The sequence below is a fragment of the Spinacia oleracea genome, chromosome 6 (assembly GCF_020520425.1).
Source record: "Spinacia oleracea cultivar Varoflay chromosome 6, BTI_SOV_V1, whole genome shotgun sequence".
Taxonomy (NCBI): domain Eukaryota; kingdom Viridiplantae; phylum Streptophyta; class Magnoliopsida; order Caryophyllales; family Amaranthaceae; genus Spinacia; species Spinacia oleracea.
In genome coordinates, this window is record NC_079492.1 from 12,309,746 (window position 1) to 12,331,339 (window position 21,594).

At 34.6% G+C, this 21,594-nt stretch overlaps 1 protein-coding gene across 1 annotated transcript; it reads left to right on the forward strand.

Moving 5' to 3' along the window:
- The first annotated feature begins 14,837 nt into the window (after window positions 1-14,837).
- On the forward strand, window positions 14,838-20,649 carry LOC110785932 (beta-galactosidase 15-like). Its single transcript, XM_056830632.1, has 11 exons — window positions 14,838-15,039; window positions 15,149-15,357; window positions 15,634-15,793; window positions 15,928-16,071; window positions 16,178-16,266; window positions 16,494-16,599; window positions 16,932-17,300; window positions 18,010-18,426; window positions 18,958-19,412; window positions 19,512-19,788; window positions 20,297-20,649. The coding sequence occupies exons 1-11, from the start codon at window positions 14,866-14,868 to the stop codon at window positions 20,408-20,410; spliced, it is 2,514 nt and encodes an 837-aa protein (XP_056686610.1). The 5' UTR covers window positions 14,838-14,865; the 3' UTR covers window positions 20,411-20,649.
- The last annotated feature ends 945 nt before the right edge of the window (window positions 20,650-21,594 follow it).

A 21,594-nucleotide genomic window follows, 5' to 3' on the forward strand; every position in this document is an offset into this window, starting at 1 on the left:
CACAGCAAGGCACGAGCAGCAGCCACGCGCAAACGCAGCAAGCCAAGCCACGCTTGCGCGCGGCATCGCTCGCTGGCTTCGTAGCGCAGCAGCTGCTTGGCGAGGCTGGGCGAGGCAGCGCTCGTTGCTGCGAGGCACCCCTCGTTGCCCGCGCGCGCGCCTGCTATTACTCGCTCGTTGCCTTGCTTCTTCGCCCATCCGCCCATGCATCATCGCAGCACTCGACGCAAGGCAGGGCCACTGCCTTGTGCTCGCGTGCAACTCACCTTGCTCGCTGCATTCGTACCGCATGGGCGACGAGCTCCCTTGCTCGTTGTCGCATGCCCGCACTATACAACACCCCTTAAGGGTAACACGTAGCGTCCATTGCTTTGTGCATGCAAGTTTTATGAGTGAATTGCATAATAATTAAAACTTTTATTTCCAAAATTAATGACAAATTAATAAATCATATTAATTTCATAATTTTAGGGCGAAAAAACAAAAATTTACTAATCAATTAATTTCCGATTAACATGGATTCAAATCTAGGTCATAAAAATTTAAAATTTAACACAAATTAACAATTTTTATGGTGGTTTTTAATCATTGGTACCTAATTAAATTATTAATTAATTATGAAAATCAAATCAATTCTAAATTAGGTTGTATAATTAACAAGGCTAGGCATTCAAACTTGTTAAACATATACAGTAGGTCAATCAAAGATTCAAGATTTATCAACAAGAATCGCAAATATTTAATTTAACATCTTAAATTTACAAACTTTTGCGTTCGAGAAACTAAAACCTCCGAAAAGTCATAGTTTGGCTTCGAATTTGGGAATTCTGGGTTTCGGCGAAAAACACTATTTTTGTCAAAATTTTAGAATGCCTTTTACATGCAGAATTGACAAAAAAATCACTCGATTTGGTTGAGTAACGAATATTCTGCCGAAAAACTGCGTACATATAATTAAATAAACGGAATTTGCAATTAATTAACAATTACGAAAATTAATCACCCCTTTTAATTCCTTGCAAATTTGTAATATTTAACCATGTTTATGCAATTTAGATTATGAAAATAATAAGAGGCTCGTGATACCACTGTTATGTTATGATACATATGACAAAACATAAATCATGCGGAAAAACCATAAAGCTAGGAAACATATTATTTACACATAATCATCACTACAACATAAACGAGCAAATGCAATGGTGTATTGCAACGGTTAAAGCTAATGCAACAGGCAAGTGCAACGGTTAAAGCTAATGCAACGATCTAATGCAACGGTTAAAGCTATTGCAACAGGTAATGCAACGGTTATATTTAACGCAACGATATTTTACAACGGGTACTTGTAGACCGTTGCAGTAGCCCCTCAAATGCAACTACTGATTTAGCTATTGAAACGGTTATTGTGGTAAGGACGGACAAATCGAGACACGTAGGATATTTTCCAGAACCCTCTTTTCTGAAATCTCTCTCAAGTCCCAAACCCTCCCTTCACCTTTTACCTAATCGTCACTTCACCAGCCGTCACTCCCGTAGTTCAATCTCCAGCATTCTCCACCACCTCGTGTCCTCACCCATAGTTGTTCGTTTGCTCTCAAACAAGTTCGTTCTTTTTCTTTCTTTAATTTGTTTAAGTGTTAATTGTTAGTTTCCCTAATATTATCATCTATTTTCTAATATTGAATCAATGACTCTTATTGGAAGGTTAAAGTTGACGATGGCTAACCTAAGAATTTTCCATTAAAGAAAATTGAGGCTCAAATTTCAAAAATCACGAGGTAATTTTCTCCAGTCTGTTCATCGCCAAATTTTTTTTACGAAATTAATTAAATCCTATTTTTGTTTAGTTCATTATTTTTCTTGGTTCTAGGTTTAATTGATTTTCCCTGCTCGATTTTGAGTTAATAACGCAGATTATTTTTGGAATTTATGGTTTTGTTCAATTAAACATATTTTGGGGGTTCTAGGGTTTAAGTTTAATTGGTTTTTCAAATTTGTTGAATTCAATTAGAACTTTATTTGAGAGTTTTGAATTTTTGGTTTGTAATATTGTTCTTTCACTTTTTTCATGAGATTAATGCATAGATTGAAGTAAAATTACTTTGCATAGAAAGTGTTCTATATTACTAATATGCGTTCCTCTATACTTAAATTCTCATATTAGTTTAATTAGATGATATACTTCATAGTAGTTTATGCACATTACGAGGAGTTAGCCCAGTTGTTTTATCCATTCAATGGTCTTAATGATGTAAACCACGAGTCTCAAAGTTAAGTAGTCGTATTGGTGATGCTATTGTAAACAAGGTGTTGTATTTTCTTTTCTTTGATTACCCTTCTTTGGTTTTTTGTTTCTTGGATGATGTAGTCTATCATAGTTATTATGGTTTTGAAGCCCATGGGATTTAAGAAGTCCTAATAGAGGTTTTAAGCCATGTGTATCAAGGTACATGCTCTTTTTAGTAAGTCATTCCAACTGATGATTTTGTATGGAAAATGCATGTGAGTTGCTTTTTTAATGAACTGTCAATGGTTTGGTATATTTTGTTAAGCTCATTGTAAAATTATGATAGTATGTATATTTAAGGGCCATACTCTAATTATGCCTAAAGTGAGCTTAGATCAGAATGATTCATCCTCGATATGCTCTAAACTCATCCTCGATATGCATGGACATATTATCTATATTTTGGTGTAGGGTAATCTTATCTTAGTTGATGGATTCTAGAATTCTGCTCGTATACAGCTAGAAGTTTAGTTATCCTACTATTTCTTTCTACCTGTTGTGATCTAACAATTTAAAGAGAGGGGACCTTTGGTTTTGACCACTAGACCAGAGTGACCTAGAAATAGACAACTAGGTTAAGTAGTATTCTGATATTAAGGGGCCTTCCAAGAATTTAACTCAGGGATAAAATGCCCTTTGGTTTCCTTTGATCTGATTTGTTCACAATAATTTTGTAGTAGAGTTAGACATACTTGTCCATATCTTTTGGAGCGTAGATTCAGTAGAAGGGCCCTTTTGATTGCTTCTTGTCTGTTAGACCGGCACACGAGGTGCATGGCAATCATGTTTCCATGGGTTAACTTTTTTTGAAGATGTAAATGGAGGCCCTGACTTTTCTCTCCCAAACATATAAGTTGATTCAGTCCATTATATTTCTCTCCCAAAGTTTACATTGCTTATTTCTGGCATCTCTATCGGACTATCAGTACTTTAGTAGCTTACATTCTGGTTTCTGAGGTAACCTGCACATACTTATTAAGTTTAGTTTTCTATGCCTATGTATTTAGAGTGTGATTATAGTAGTTAATGCTTAGAAAACTTCATTAGTTTATAGATAATCTGTCAACTTACCTCTCTCTATGTTTCTCATAGTCTATTAAAACTAGTGTATCTTTATTTTGAACTGAAGCTTACAACATGGAATTATTAGTTCAACGGTAAAAATAAATTTGGTTAGTTTGTTGCTATATGGAGTGAAAATCAATCATTTTCAAACATTAAACCACTTACTGGAGTAACAATATGAATCATATATTTTCGAACATTAAACCACTTACCAGAGTAGCAATATGCGGGCATTAGACTAGTATATGTATCATTTCATAAAACCTCAAGGTTTAATTAAGGTATGTGTTTTATCTTGTAGCTAAAGATTTCGAGACCCAAAACTAAAAATGTAGTCTGAATTCCATTGGCTTAGCTTGTACCATCATCTGAATTATTCCCATGACTCTTTGCATGTTACCACCCTTGCGAGTAAGGAGTATTGTTTGGAGTCTAATCTCCTAGTCTTCTTACTCTATAACTTCCCCTCATATGACCAAGAAAATCCAAAAATTCCCCTAGACATTCCCAAAGTTTCAAAAAATTACCATGGAATCAAGCTTAAAAGTCAAAACTTGAATCTCGGAGAGTGATTTGTTGTTGTCTAGTTACATTATGATTACTGATAAGGCTCAAATAAACAAATTTTAGAAGCTTCTCAAGGAGTGTAAATCATGCATGATTTCTCATTCTGTTTCATTCGCTTTAATAGCTGAATTTTATGGTGTTTGAATTTGTTTTAGAAAACTTTATACTTCTATATAATTTGCTGCGTTTCATTGGACATATAAAAAAGTGTGAAGCACGTTTCAAGACGGATGGGGTACGTCAAAGAGTTGCGTCAAAAAAAAAACATAAGAGAAAAAAACCTTTTAATACAAGTTCTTTTAACACATGTTATTGATGGAATCAAATGCAAAACTATAATAACAAGGCAGTAAAATTTATTCCCCTTTTTTCACCGTACACAAAAAAACAACATTACTCATTCTCTGTCACAAAAAAACCAGCCCCATCAGTTTCTCTATTTCTTGACAGAAAACTCAGTTTTTTTTCTAACTCTAAAATCTTTGCCGTGAAAATCAAGGGGGAAACCAGTAAGACGGTCTCATAGTAAGTTGAATATGCATTGTCGTTGCCTAATCAATGCATTCGACAGCAAAGCTCCTGCTAAGTATAGTGAAGAAACTGCAGACACTACTGGTAAACTGATCATTCAAGGTACTGTAATCTTGCAGAAGAAGAAGACTGTGTCTGATCGACTGTTTTCCTCGATTTTTCGACGAAAGAAGATTTATGTTCAGCTTGTTACTGATACTGGTATGATTATCAACTTATTATCTCATTCCATTTGATTGTTCTGTGGCTGTGTTCTGCATTTGTTGTTCTTTTATGTGGGTGGGCGCGAAAGATAGACTCTTGGTTCGTGCAGCCGACCGTATCCTTTTATGGCTGAAGATGAACCCAGTTGTAATTTTGAGTTTGAAGCCGAGTAATTTACCCGAAAAAAAGAGACGAAAATGATTAATTTGTGTATTAATGGATCTGAATTACAAGACAAACTCTGCAATTTTACCATTGAAGTCATGTCTATCTATAATCTGATCTTTGTCGGTTATTACTGTTATACAATGGATAGAACTTGCAAAATTGACATTACCCGAATTACCCGACCCGTATGTATCCAAAATGAAATGAAGAATTACTGGGTTAAAATTGATTAGTTTTCTATAATAAGCCGACTTTTGCTGGGAATGAGCCATTATAGCGATATAAATTGCATATGGGAGAATCAGGAAGATCAATAAAAAAAAAATGAAACCGAGACTTGGAAAATGAATGATTTGAGTTAGACAAAGAGTCAAAGACATGCATATAGTCCCCATAGCTCCTCGTACGCTGTATCCTCTTCTCATATAGTTCAATTCATGCACATCAGATTAAGTATGAATTCATGCACATCAGATTAAGTATGAATTCATGATGCATAGTAAACTAAGTGGTAAAATTTAACGTATAGAAAAGTCAGATTTATTTGTCGTTGTTCTTTGTCAAAATTTATATGTTGCTCACAACTTTTAGTTCAATCAATTATACTTGCCCACAATTTCTGGATAAAAGAGACCATCAAAATCATGCTAAAATAGTACTACAATTCGTATTTAAAATAGCATTTACTTTGTGTTTTTTTATTTACTCCGTACTTTGTTCACAATGTTGTTAATATTTATCCAAATTTAGCTAAATGGTTCATTGATAATTTCTTAAACGTTTGAATCTGCAGGTCTACAACTTATAAATTGAACTTTTTGGTGGTTGATCACTTGATCCAGTTGCAAATGCTACATAATTGGAATTATTTAGCCTTTTAGGTTTGAAGTAAAAGTATTACTTGTACAAGTACTACTCAAGTTGTACTTCTTTTGTAAATTGTTGACAATGTCTATTACATATTTATGGATATTTTTTAATATAAATGAAAATCGTTTAATCTCTTAAATTGTGATTTTATTTTTGCCAAATTGGTGAAATGTTATAGAAATAGTTGTAGATGTTTCTCATTAGATCCAGTTCAACATTGCATTAAACCTAATACAACGGTTCACCTTGAAGGCAAAGTTGTCGCAATAGCTTTGTAAAACCGCTGCAGTAGAACCTAGTGCAACGGTTTCTTTAGATATAAAGTGAAGGAAATAATGCCCTTGGTCCAAGTATGCATTCAATGTTAAGTCTAATAAATGTGGTTCAGTATTAATTAACAAGTTAATAATTCAGTGAGATCAAGTGAGCTGAATGCCTGACTAGAGGCCGCTTCAGTTCAAGTGGAATTAATTATATTAATCCACAGCTTACTCTTGACTGAACCCGTAGGGTCACACAAATAGTACGTAAACGGATCAAGTATTTAATGGCATTAAATACTCCATCTATGGATATTCGGAATCGACGGATCTTGGTTTCAGTGGGAGCTGAGATCGTCACAGGCAAGAAATGAATACTCCGGAAACGATGATATTGCCGGAAACGGAAATATGGATCGTATCGGAAATATAAATATTATCCAAGTCGTAGATGTTGCCGGAAACGGAAACATGGTACGTATCGGAAAATATTATCGGAAATGGAAATATTGCCGGAATCGGAAATATTGCCGGAAACGGAAATATTGTCAGAATCGGAAATATTATCGGAATCGGAAAATAATTCTAGAAACGGAAATATTAAATATTTGTTCGAAACGGAAATTGATTCCGGAATCGGAAATATTAAATATTGTTCGTATCGGAAATGAATTTCGGAACCGGGAATTTAATCGGAAGCGTATCGTACGAATAAACATCGGACGAGCTTGTTAGACGCAAGGCCTAGCACGAAGCTAGGCCCAACGCCTAGCAAAGCCCGCGCGCGACCAAAGCAAGCAAAGCCCAAACGCGAGAGCAAGGCCAGCAGGCGCGCGCCCCTCGTGGGCTGCGAGCACTTGCTGGGCCTGGGCTCAGCGCGCGCGCGCGCATGGCGACCCTCGTGGGCTGCTGCGCCTGCGTGTGTGTTTGTGCTTGCGTACGAAACCTTGATCGGTTAGGATTCGTATAAGATTGATTTCCTAAGTCTACTAGATAAATTAAGTGATTGAATTTTAGATTAATTCAGATTCACTAAATCGTTTCCTAGTAGGATTCTAATATCCGATACCCATGCCCTATAAATAGGTGATCAATGCTCACAATTTATATCGAGTATTCAAGTATTCAAAGTGATTTTTGAGAGCAAAAATTCAGTCATACAATTGCCTATATGTGCCGAAAATTCTAAGTACCTTAAGGGCGATCCTAGTTGGTCAAGCTTAAGGCGGATCCTGACGTGCTGTGGACTATCTACGGAGGGACGACACTTGGAGTCCTAAAGACTTGTTCTTGTTCGGTTCGGGCGCAGCTAGGGAAGGCACGCAACAAAGTGTATGCATCTAAACTATGCTAAATGATTATGTGTAAATAATATGCTTTCCTGGCTTTATGGTTTTTCCGCATGATTTATGAATTGTCATATGTATCATAACCTAACATAAAGGACCCTTGCAAAAGTCTTACCAACCGTTGCCTTAGGTTCCTAATGCAATGGTGGTATAGATGACAAAGGACCGTTACAATAGGGATAAAAACCGTTGCATTAGGCCTAATGCAACGGCCGCAACTGCAACGGTTCTTGAACCGTTGCAATAGGCATATAGCAACGGTTTTTAGTCCTATTGCAACGGTTTTTAGGTGTTGCATTAGATCGTTTATGTAGTAGTGATTTAGAATAGTTTAGATGCATACACTTTGTAGCGTGCCTTCCCTAGCTGCGCCCGAACCGAAAAATAACAAGTCTTTAGGACTCCAAGTGTCGTCCCTCCGTAGATAGTCCACAGCACGTCCGGATCCGCCTTAAGCTTGACCAACTAGAATGGCCCTTAAGGTTACTAGGATTTTCGGCTAATAGGTTGCAAGTGTTTGGCTGATTTTTGCTTCAAAATCTTACCTTTAGAATACTTCAATTGTATCTATAAATTATGACCCTAGGCACCTATTTATAGAGATATGGAAAAGGAATTATAATCCTACTAGGATGTGGATTTATTAATTAGAATCCTATTTGAACTCTAAATAATAAATTTAATCTTTTAGGATTAGGATTTAATCAATACACGAACTCCGATAGGATTAGGATTCGTTACGAACACGAGCGTCGCATGGCCACGAGCATCGCACCACCTGCGCAGGCCTTGCGGCCCACACGAGCAGTCGCTGCTCGCAGCCCACGAGCACGCTCAGCGCACGCGCGCCAAAGGCCTTGCTGGGCCTGGCCTTGCGCTGGGTCTGGCGAGGCTGTGGCAGCTCGGTGTTTGGGCGCTCGGCTTGCTGGGCGCGGGCCTGGCTTCGTGCTGGGCCCTCGTCTAGCAAGCCTCGTCCGATGCTAATTCGTACGATGCGCTTCCGATTAAATTCCCGGTTCCCGAATTTATTTCCGAACAATATTTAATATTTCCGATTCCGAAATTAATTTCCGTTTCAAACAAATATTTAATATTTCCGTTTCCGAAATTATTTTCCGATTCCGATAATATTTCCGTTTCCGGCAATATTTCCGATTCCGGTAATATTTCCATTTCCAATAATATTTTCCGATACGTACCATGTTTCCGTTTCCGGCAACATCTACGACTTGGATAATATTTATATTTCCGATACGATCCATATTTCCGTTTCCGGCAATATCATCGTTTCCGGAGTATTCATTTCTTGCTTGTGACGATCTCATCTCCCACTGAAACCAAGATCCGTCGATTCCGAATATCCATAGATGGAGTATTTAATGCCATTAAATACTTGATCCGTTTACGTACTATTTGTGTAACCCTACGGGTTCAGTCAAGAGTATGCTGTGGATTAATATCATTAATTCCACTTGAACTGAAGCGGCCTCTAGCTATGCATTCAGCTCACTTGATCTCACTGAATTATTAACTTGTTAATTAATACTGAACCGCATTTATTAGACTTAACATTAAATGCATACTTGGACCAAGGGCATTATTTCCTTCAGATAGATATTATGGACGCTAATACCAATATATAGACGCTTAAAAGCGTCGAGATTCTCGACGCCAAAGAAAATATCTGGACAGTAAAAAGTGTCGTATGTGCCGACACTAAAAGGCGTCGAGAAAATCTCGACTCTCTTTTTCTCGACGCTTTTGAGCTTTTTCTCGACGCCTTTCAAAAGCGTCGAGGAATAAATTCTCGACGTCCATTGGCGTCGCAAAATGGCTAAAAAAGCATCGTTAAAACGCGGGTTTTGTAGTAGTGATTGTGAATTTGGCTCTAATACCATATTAAATATGGAAGGTTATCATCGAAAGGAGAAAATCTATTTTACAAGACAGAAGCCCTATTCTTTTGGTCTTGATTTCAGTTTCATTCAATTTATCCTCATTTAGTTCAGGTCCGTTTTTTCAGTTCAGTTCAGTTTAGTCCAGTCAACTCCATTCAGTTTCATTAGTTCTGTTCAAAAGAACGGCATTATGTTTATCTTCGCCTTTAATAATCTTATTTTATTATTTTGTTTGTCATTATAATCTTAAATATATCACTATTAATTATATTGTGATGTTCATTTTTATTTTTACTTGTTATTTATTATCTACTATCTATTACTCCCTCTGTCCCTTAATACTCGCACGGTTTCGACTTTTTGCACTATTCACATAATTCAGTTTGACCCTATTTTATTTCTAGTATATGAAAACAAATGTTAGTATATAATATATTGTTGGCTTCATCTTAATATATATTTTCTAAATATTAATATTTTTCTAAATTTTTATAATATGTAGTTAAAGATATTGGTGGTCAAAGATGTGCATTGGCAAGTGTGTCAAGTCGAAACGGTGCGAGTATTAAGGGATGAAGGGAGTATCTATTATCTATTACTCGTATTAATTTATAATTTATTATGTCTATTTATCCTTTAATACTCACCCCCGTTTCTATAAATGACATACTATTACTATATTATATCATTTCTCTCACTTATCCATGACCAATGAACGACATATATTCATGCTTTCTAAAAAAAAATTAAAAAAATTCAATCCCACCCTTTTCTTTGTCACATTTTCCACTAACTATATTATAAAGATACTCCACAATTAACTACCACCTAATAAATTAATAAGTCAATTAAATTGCCTAAAATTTTGTGTCGGTCAAACCGGGGTAAGTATTAAGGGGCGGAGGGAGTTCTATTATTTATTCAGTTCCGTTCAATTAAGTTCAATTCCTTACCGTTCAATTCATCTCACTTTAGTTCAGCTCCATTAAGTTCTCTTTTATTCAGTTAAGCCAAAAAAAACTAAAAAGCTATGAAGAACAGGGCTTGAGTAAGATTACGCCATAAAATTATATGGAAATAATTCAAAAGCGGTGATAGGATGATGCAAGCAACAATACAATTACCCCTAAAGGTGACATCATTATTCAATTAAATGCTGAAATTAAGGTGCAATCCTTCTTGAAGATAAACCTTGGTTATGTAATTATACATAGAATTTCGTTGGTCATTTAAGACTGGAGATAAATAATATATCAACCCCATATGTTAGAATAATGCATTGAATTGGTTAAGTCCTTTACTACATCGCCTCAATACAGGATCTTGCTAAATATATGCGTTCCTTATTTACGTTATTTAATCTTTTTGGATTTGTTATAACACCATCCAAACACATGTATGTAATATCTAACCAACACCAGTTGGTGGAGTTTGTGGGGAATTCGCCTTGTGATTTGGAGGTCATGGGGTTGAACCCGCATCAACTGTGTAATATTGGGAGTGACTCAAGTGAATACTTATGTAGCTGGGCTAGCTAACCTGTAATATGTTTTGATTCAGTAGGGTCCTTTCTTCTTATGCAATATATCTTATCACATAGCTCTTCATATTGGACTCGTTCTAAGTCGATTTCGACTAAGTCATAATTGCTCAATAATTCGATGTCCCTCTTCCTTGTTTTAATATTGTAATCCTATGTAGGGCGCTGCCTATCTAACTTAAACTAGCTTTTGGGCCCGTTCTTCCCCACGGGTTTTTACTCACTTGAAACTTGAAACTATTTTTTTTAGGGAGAAACTACAATTTTTCAAACGAATGATAAGTTACATTAACTACAATTGCACAAGCTGCTATTATAATGCTTAAAAGAAAAAATAACAGCAATCTACCTACGAATGCATATATTTACGAAGAGAATGCCAATTTAAACCCGCAAAAGAATGGTTTCATCTAAGATGGATCAATAATTTTGCTGTCTAAAATTGTAGAAAATAGTTTCTCATAACTGACACCATTTTCCAAAAATTTAAAACAGTCTCTCATCACCCCCTTGTTTACCATGGTCCTTTTCACCTTATAATCCAATCCTTTGATAGAATATCTTATTGCTGAATTCTGCACATTGATTTTAATAATTATTATGAACCAGCAGTAAAAATATCAACTATCAACGGCTCATATATACATATAAATGGAATTCAACTTAAAATAGAGTGAAAGAGATAGAAAGTTACCAGAGATCTTGAGGGAGCCAACACCGTTCAGTTGTGCCTTGATAGTTTGGGATGAGAAATGCAATCTAAGTGAATATCTGCAAATGAGGTACTTATAAGGGATGTTGAATTTGTAAGGGATATTGTGAGTTAAATGACAAACTCAATTCAGTTACATTGGAAGGGAAGGTGGAGGGAGAAGATTAGGAATTGAAGAAATTAATTCATTACTTCATAGAATTAAATTGAATTAAATTTGGAGGTTATAGAAGCTGAAAGGGAGGATTGAAGGCTACGTGTATTCAAAATGATGTTGCTTACGTGTCCACCACATGTCTTCAAAATGATGTTGCCTATGTATCCTTGAAATAGAGATGATTATGTTTTTTAAATACTAGGTATTGATAGTTCAGCAGCATTATCAAAGGCTAAACCAATAACAAAATCAAGCAATATCAGAAATTCTACTTTTACAGTCATACTAACTTAGTCAACAACAACGCTATGGGCCTCGCGCAGAATCGTATGGCGTGCTTTTTACCTATTACTACCTCCGTTTTATTAAAAAAATTACGCTTTGGAAAATATGTCCAACAGTTAAAACTTTAACCATAAATTCTTACTCCCTCCGTATTTAAATAGGAAATAACTTAACCGGGCACAGATATTAAAACATAATAGTTGAATCAAATAAAATAATAAAGCAAGTGGGGTTAGGGTGAATATTTTTATCAAGTAAAATAAGTGTGGACCATTAAATTTTGAAGGGGTGTAGTGTGGGAGGTTTATGAAATTAATTGTTTAATGTGGCAGTGGGGTTGAATCATTATTAATTAGATGGTGGGGTTGAAAAGTTACTAAAAATGACAATTGTATCTCCTATTTAAATACGGTCGGAAATGATAAGTGTATCTCCTATTTAAATACGGAGAGAGTATTATTTATATCTATTAAAAATTACCATGAGATATCTTTTTTGATTTATCTCGAAATGTATTTTATAAATATCAACTTTTTATAATTTTTTGTCATACATAATTGGATATATTAACGGTCAAACATTACACTGGCCCCCTTCTAAATAGTAAATATAAAGAACTTAATGAAACCGAGGTAGTAGATGGTAAGAGTGCAAGCCTTGTACGGAACTAAGTCGAAGGCCGGACTCGTAAAGCACGAGCGGGAAAAGGTTTCTGAAAAGGGTGTTCGTTCTTGTCTATTGACAAGAAGAAAGGGATGCGAGCGACGATCGGGCACTTAGATGCAGACAATAGTAATAAGTGGGACCAACGACGAGAGATTATCTGTTTAAAGAAACTTTGTTGCGTCTGGAAAGCATAAGAACGAGCCACATCACATTATCAATAAAGACTTACTGCGCTAGTTAAGCAGTCAAAACGTTTACTCGAGTCGGGTCTGGTCATCTCGGGTCTCTGGTCATGATCTGGTCGGGTCGTATTGGATCACTATATCACCTGGGTTCAGGTCTGGTTCAGTCAGGTTGATTTCCGATCGGGTCATGTCGGCTTATTTTCATTTTGGGTATAGGTCGGGTTAAGGTCGGGTCTTATTCTGGTCGTGTACGAGTTTGAGTCGGACATGTAGCAGTTAATTTCGTGTACCGATCAAGTTCGGATGGGATAATTATCGAGGCTGGTTAAAATTCAGGCCGGGTTTAATTCACTCGTGGACACGGATTAAGATCGGGTCCGATAAATATCAGGTTTAGTCAAGTTTTTAATATATAATTATTTTTTCTTATATTGTAAAAATTAATGATTTATTTGTTTTAAATTTAAGTTTTATTTAAACTAAGTCATCGTGTGTTTGTCAAGTCAATACATATAATCCGTATAAAGTAAATATGAAATTACGAGTCAATAATCAATTTGGCCATCTCAACATTTTAAAGAGTAAAATGTATAACTATACTATTAATTAAACATAGGCGAAACCCGGCCATCGTGTACGATTTTACATACTACTCCGTCAGTATTTTAAAAAGAGATACACTTTGACCGGCACATAGTTTTAGGAGAGTGGGTTGAATTTATGAAAATAAGATGAAAGTGGGGTAGTGGTTGGATTATTTATTATAGTAAAAAGATGATTTGAGTAAGTGTGAGGAACACAAGAAAGAGGAAAATATTAATATAATTGAAAGTGGAGACCAAAACATGTCAAAAAAAAAAAGGAAAGTGTATCTCTTTTTAAAATATTGTCGTTTAAGGAGTGAATCTCTTTTTATAATATTGAGGGAGTACAAAATAAGTTAAGTTTAGTCAAAATAATATTAACTTGATTTAAGTTACTATTTGGTTAGGTCAATGACAGGTCGGGTTGTCATTAGGTCGGGTGAAATTAGGTAACACGTTGTCACAGATCGGGTCAATAATATATTTCATCGGGTTATAAACGGTTTCAGGTTGACATCGGAAGGGGTTTTGAATCGGGTTCGAGCCATTTTCTGGTCAGGTCAGTTAGGTTATGGGATATATTTTGGTTGGGTGTCGGGTTTGGATTCGGGTCATGTCTTAACGGGTCAAAATCGATCATCGGTTTAACGGGTCGGAGACGACCGGGTTAGGGATTTTCGGTTGTAACAACATTTCAGGTTCCAGAGCTTTACGGTCTTTTCTAATACAGGTCAGTTAAGTTTGGGTTATCGAGTTGGGTAATTATTTACAGCTCTAACGCTAATAATTAAACAAGGCAATATCTAGTGAGGAGTATAAAACCTCGACCCCTCAGAATTTGCTATCAACAAGACAACAACCCATATTACGTCAGAATTTGCTATCCACAACCCATATTACGTTGTCTTCCAAATCGAGACTTTTTTGAATTACTAGACTCATGAACACGTGCAAATACACAATAAGATAATTAAATATATAATTTTAACACAATAATCAAATTAATAATAATAATAATTATATCCTTATCTTATATATCGATCTCCCCAAATATATTGGATAAGATAGATTAAGGATTTGTAAGTTAGTCAAATTATAATACTACGTACCACCTAGTTGTTTTGAAACTATAATGGTTCGGGTTCTAATTAAACGATCGGACAAATCCAACCGATTTAACGGGTTTGGGTTGGGAATTGACAGCTCTATTATGCCGTACTACGTAGCTAGGAAACTAGACTCATGAACACGTGCAAATACAACTAGACTCATGAACACGTACAAATACACAATAAGATAAAGATATAATTATAACACAATAATAATAATATTATTATTAATAATAATAATAATTATATCCTTTATTTATTTATCTGCCCAAATATATTAATTGGATAAGATTAAGGATTAGTAAGGTAGTCAAATTCTAATACTACACACCTGGGTATTTTGAAACTATAAATAGGGGTTCGTTATTCATCATAAATCCATCATTAGCTTAATCATCGATCGTATATTCTCTCATAAATCATCAAAGATGAAGAATAATCATATGATGTTTAGTCTTCTGTTAGGAATCACCACCATTCTTAGTGTTACGCATTCGACTCTCGCTACCGAAGTTTCTCAAGATGGACGTGCAATTCTCATCAATGGTGAACGTAAGATCATCCTTTCTGGTTCCATCCATTACCCTCGTAGTACTCCCGAGGTATGTATAAATATATATATCTCAACATTATGTTACTAATACCATAATTTAATTTACTAATTAATCGTATGACTTTTTATTAATGAATTGTTTTTATTTGATTAATTAGATGTGGCCTGATTTGATCAAAAAATCAAAAGACGGAGGGCTTGATGCAATTGAGACTTACGTGTTTTGGAATTCGCATGAGCCTGTCCGTAGACAATATGATTTCACAGGTAGAAATAATCTAATAAGGTTTTTGAAGACAGTTCAAGATGCTGGACTTTATGCTATTCTACGTATTGGCCCATACGCTTGCGCTGAATGGAATTACGGGTATGTACACTTCATAATCTATCCTTTATCCTTAATTATTATTTTTATTCCTTTGAAAGGACCTTTATCCTTAATTAATTACTTCAATATATTCACTTCAATAATAATAATAATAATAATAATAATAATAATAATAATAATAATAATAATAATAATAATAATAATAATAATAATAATAATAATAATTGATGTATTGAAATTGTAATTAATTACTTCATACTTAATTAATACATTCTATAATAATAATAATTAATGTATTGAAATTGTTTTGAATAGAGGGTTTCCGGTATGGCTACACAACATGCCTGGGATTGAGCTTCGAACTAATAATAAAGTTTTTATGGATGAGATGCAAAACTTCACAACTTTGATAGTTGATATGGTTAAAAACGAGAACCTTTTTGCTTCTCAAGGTGGTCCGATTATCCTTGCCCAGGTATGTTAATTTACACTCACTCTACACTTAATTATCACTTAATTATGGCTATGGGCTTAGTTAATTCTCCTAATTAATTTAATTAGTAGTCCTAATTATCTATTTTGATATTATGTTTTGTATGATGATTATAGATCGAGAATGAATACGGCAATGTTATGGCTCCCTATGGAGATGCCGGGAAAGAATACCTGAATTGGTGCGCAAAAATGGCCGTGGCTCAAAATATTGGAGTCCCATGGCTTATGTGCCAACAGAGTGATGCACCTCAACCAATGGTATCAAATCATCATACCAAACTAAACATATTTGCATTTTTTCTTTTTAGTTATTTGTATTATTTGCATCCAATCTAATTATATTTTAATTTTTCCTAATAAACAGATTAATACATGCAATGGTTGGTACTGTCACGATTTTACCCCAAACAATCCTAATGTCCCGAAGATTTGGACCGAAAATTGGACCGGATGGTAAGTTAGTTAATTAATCAGTTTATTTTTATTTTTACTTTTTACAAAACTAAAAACCAAACTATGGAAATCGATCATAAAAGTACTTCGTAATTTGCAGTTTTAAAAATCTAACATGATTACTATTGGAAACGGACAATGATAGCGAACGAGTCCTTAATATTATCCGGAAACATGAGATGATATGATAATTAAATGGGTTGGTTTTTAATTAATTTGTTGTATAGGTTCAAAGCATGGGGTGGTAAACGTCCATACAGGACTTCAGAAGACGTTGCTTATGCTGTTGCCCGTTTCTTCCAAACTGGAGGCACTCTTCAAAATTACTACATGGTAAACCATTAACCCATTATTCTTATTTTATGATTTAATATGTCAAGATTTATAATTTACGTAGTAATATGTTATTTTAATTATGAGATAATCTTTAACGACAACGTAATAATGACCGGTCAAAAACCAGTCGCAAAAGCCTTTCGCTACGGATATAACAACAAAATGATAGCCCCTTTTACGCAAAACCAGTCGTAATAATGACCGGAACAGTCGCAATTGTCTTTTACGACGACGGGATTTTTCATTAATGATAGCCCCTTTTGTGACGGGTTAATCAATGATTATTGGTCTTTGTTGCTTATGATGTTATTGTTAATATATATTTGCAGTACCATGGAGGAACTAACTTCGGAAGAACTACCGGTGGTCCGTACATTAGTACAAGCTACGACTACGATGCACCCCTCGATGAATATGGTAATTTGAATCAACCCAAATATGGACATCTCAAACAACTTCACGATGTGTTGCACTCTATGGAAAAGGTTTTAACCTATGGAGATATTCTCAAAACTGATTTGGGCAACTCTGTTACAATGACAAGTTATAAGTATGAAGATGTCTCGAGTTGTTTCATTAACAACGATAATACTTCTGTCGATGCAACCATTACACTTCATGGTCAAAACCTCACCATTCCTGCTTGGTCTGTTAGCATTCTTCACGATTGCAAACACGAAGTATACAATACTGCTAAGGTACTTATACTTTATGTTTTAGTCCGTTTCATAATATATGTTGTTTACGTTGTGTTTTATCCTCATCTGTGCGTCTATTCTATTTTAAACCATTAACTTTTACTCATAATACATTCATGCACTAATTGTATTTCCAATATTATCCTTAAAAACGTACTTTTTGACTTTGGTTCAACTCATGTGCTTGATTTTTGTCTTTTTGACCCTCATTTATTAGGGTGATGATAAATGTCGCAAGTTGCGACAACATTTAGTTGTCGCAATCTTACGTGTTGGAGTTTTATTGGTATATATATGCGTCATGTAGGCTATGAGTCATCATAATATTTTTACTACTAATCCAATATTTTTACTATGAAAATATGTAAAAATATTCGATATAAATAAGGAAACAAATTAGAATATTAAGATTTTCCTACTACTTATAATAACATATATAAGTTAAATATTTTAGTTACCAATTTAAATTATGACACATAAGCATGTCATGTGATCATTGTGACACGATTTAAAGCTCACATGTTGCGACCTTTATCATTTTCGCATTTATTATGTACAAACATTTAATCTCTAATTTAAACGGACGCTATGTTTTTGGGTCGGAGGGAGTACTACTTCTAAGACATAAAAATTTAATATCTTACTTTTTTTTTTTAATATCTTACTTTTTTTTTTTAACATGCACCTATATATTGATCATTCATTATAGGTGAACACACAAACTTCCTTGAAAGCAAGAATAAGCAACGAAGCAGAACAAGAACCGAGTTCTCTTAGTTGGAGTTGGAGACCCGAAATGATCGGTAGCTATGTGAAAGGCGATGTTGGTGTTGGCCAATTCACATCGGATGTTCTCTTAGAACAAAAGAGTGTTACAAATGACACAAGTGACTATTTATGGTACATGACAAGTCTCAATCTTGACGAGAATGATCCCATTTGGAGTGACGACATGAGCCTACAAGTCAATTCAAGTACACATGTTCTTCATGCTTATGTCAATGGTAAAGAAGTTGGTTCTCAATATGCTCAAGGTCATTACCACTTCCTTTTTGACCAAAAGGTTAATAATTTCAGAAAGGGAAAGAATATTATTTCACTCCTTAGTGCTACCGTTGGACTTCAGGTAAATATGATATATATATATATATATACTTTCCATTTTAGTATGTTTAATAATGTTCTTTGTCATTGTATTTATTCTATTTTTTAACTTACCCCTTACCCCTCTTATCCCATAACATATACAACTTTCCACTCACTTTCTTTTAATGATCATTATACTTTCGTTTTAGTTTGTTTCATATTGGTTTTTACCGTGTATTTTTTTTCTATAATTTGACATAAATTTTCTCATCCCTTATCTCACAACATATACAACTTTCTACTCACTTTCTCTTAATAATCTTTTACAATTTTGTTTTAATTTGTTTCATAGTGTTCTTTACACTGCATTTTATGCTATTATTTGGACATTAAAACTTACTCTCTTTACCCCTATTATCCCATGATATTTACAATTTTTCACTCACTTTCTCTAACTTTATTCGTTTTTTTTTTCTCATAACATCAACTTTTTAATTAACCATTCATACATTTACTCATTTACAATTACATCATTATAATTCATTAACGTTTTGAATCCTTTAACTTGTAGAACTATGGTCCATTCTTCGACAAGACTCAAGTTGGACTAACCGGTCCAATAAAGATAGTAGGAAAGAAGAGTAACAACAACGAGGTTGTGACAAAGGACTTATCTTCACAAACATGGACATACGCAACTGGTTTACAAGGTCTCGATAATCACAAACTCTATACCGAAGAATCAGTCAATGCCCTAAAATGGAAAGATGAACGTAATATGCCAATTAACAGGAAAATGACATGGTACAAAACAACCTTCGAACCACCATTGGGAACTGACCCAGTTGTTGTTGACTTAAGTGGTATGGGAAAGGGTGAAGCTTTTGTGAATGGAATTAGTATTGGTAGATTTTGGCAAACTTATTTAGCTGGTAAAGATGGTTGTGACCTCAAAGCTTGTGATTATCGTGGCCAATATGATAACAACAAGTGTGTCTTCAACTGCGGCAAATCCGTCCAAACTGAGTAAGACTAAGATCACGTCTTTATAATTAGTAGTATTCTGTAATTACACTTTCTGTTTTAGTCTGTTTCATAATTTTTTTGTTTTTTTTTTAATTGAAGGTACCATGTACCGCGATCTTTCCTAAGGGACGATGTGAACACCCTTGTCCTATTCGAGGAATTCGGGGGAAACCCAACCCAAGTCAACTTCAAAACGGTACGAACAGGAGGAGCTTGCGCGAATGCGTACGAGGGAAAGACACTAGAGTTGTCGTGTGAAGGAAGATACATTTCTGGTATTAACTTTGCGAGTTTCGGTAATCCAACTGGTTCTTGTGGTTCGTTTGAGAAAGGATTGTGTGAAGGAGCCAATGATGCTAAGACCATTCTCACTAAGGTATTTGTTATTTTTCGTTATAATATCCCAAGTAATTATATTAATACAAACTTTTACATAAGATGGTTTTACATAAAAGACCACCTTACAATGTAATCAATTAGTTAAGCACTTGATCGAAATAATCAGTTCGGCACTAAAACCAATCAGTAAAGCAATGAAAATAATTAGTTAAGCACTAGAACTAATTAGTTAACCAATAGAACCAATTAGTTAAACAATCAAAGTGGTATTTCCGGTAAGGCGGTCTTACACAAAAGTTGCCGTTTGTTCTACAATACTTGCAACATGTTGACTTTTGAATTGTCCAACTTTGACCAAATTTTCTTACTAATATAAAAAAAAATCAAATGTTATTGTTTAATACTCCGTATGTTTAATATGTTGTTGGATTAGTCTTATTTTATATTTTTCAAATATCAAATTTTTTGAAGTTTTTAATAAAATATAATTGCGTATAATTACGGTATGAACTAGTTTTAATTTTTGTTTTAAATATTATTGACAGGCTTGTGTGGGCAAAGAGAGTTGTTCCGTGGATGTTTCGGAGAACGTATTTGGTGCAGCATCAAACTGTGGAGATGAAATCAAGAGACTTGCAGTGGAGATCGTTTGTCAATAGTTTTATGATTTAGTTTTAGAAGTTAATAATTAATTAATCAGTGATAACACTGAATAGTTTTTAGCATTTGTTAATAGTTTTATGAATTTAATTAGTTTAGCGGTTGGAATAGTTTATAGCATAAATAGATCCGTACACGGTACATCGCAGTATGTGCGAATTCTAGGAATAAATACAGAATGTTGTTCTTTTATAACCATAATAAAAGTATTTATATAATAGAGTATTTTCTTTGTTCACCTCCATTGTTGTTAGTTCTTCCTTTTTTTTTTTAAGATGACGCAATTTGATTTTTGACGCTAAACTTATAATCTATTTTGACTCTCAATTGTGATTTATATACTTTAAAAAAAATATTATAATTGTATCATTGTATAGATTCATAATATCAACTTTTTATAATTTTTATCCATTGATAATTAAAAATACTAATGTGATTAAACGTATTGCATCGACAAACGTAGTTAAGAAATTGCATCATCTAAAAAGCAAAGGAACTATTCATTATTCTAAATATTAGCAGGATTTCCCATGTTCTAATCTTTTGGACGATGAATATTGGAAGCCGTTGGTTTTGTGCTATTTTGTGAGATTACTAGTGATATGTACATACGTTGCTGTTGGATAATTTGACATAGTCTTAAGTTGAATGAGTCAAGCTGAGTTTTAGGAGTTGAACAAATCTTTCTGTCAAGTTGTTAGTTTGTTTTTCTGTTCCCGTATTTTGCTGCATTTAGTTTTCTAAGTTGTTGATGCAAGGCTTCTATATAAAGAAGCTATTCTGTTTTCATTAAATACATGAATTATTGAGACTAACTCATATTTTTCAGTCTTGAGTTTGGATTCCTTTATCTGGTATCAGAGCAATAAACAGTGATTGTTTGAGAGGAAAAACACTTGAGAGAAAATGGCAGACAATGGAAACTTTGCTACACCGGCGGTACCGAAATTCGATGGAGACTACGACCATTGGAGTCTGCTCATGGAGAACCTTCTGCGATCAAAGGAGTATTGGGGCGTCATTGATCCAGGATATGAAGATCTGAGGAAACTTGAGACTCTTGACTCAGCCCAACAAAAGGCACTCGATGAAGCCAAACTCAAAGATCTCAAGGCTAAGAATTATCTTTTTCAATCGATTGATAAGACGATTCTGAAGACTATCACCCAGAAGGAGACATCCA

Coding starts and splice junctions, on each gene's coding strand:
- LOC110785932 (XM_056830632.1), top strand. CDS start 14,866: ATGAAGAATAATCATATGATGTTTAGTCTTCTGTTAGGAATCACCACC. Junction 16,267..16,493: donor ACCGAAAATTGGACCGGATG/GTAAGTTAGTTA, acceptor TTTGTTGTATAG/GTTCAAAGCATGGGGTGGTA. Junction 19,413..19,511: donor GGCAAATCCGTCCAAACTGA/GTAAGACTAAGA, acceptor TTTTAATTGAAG/GTACCATGTACCGCGATCTT.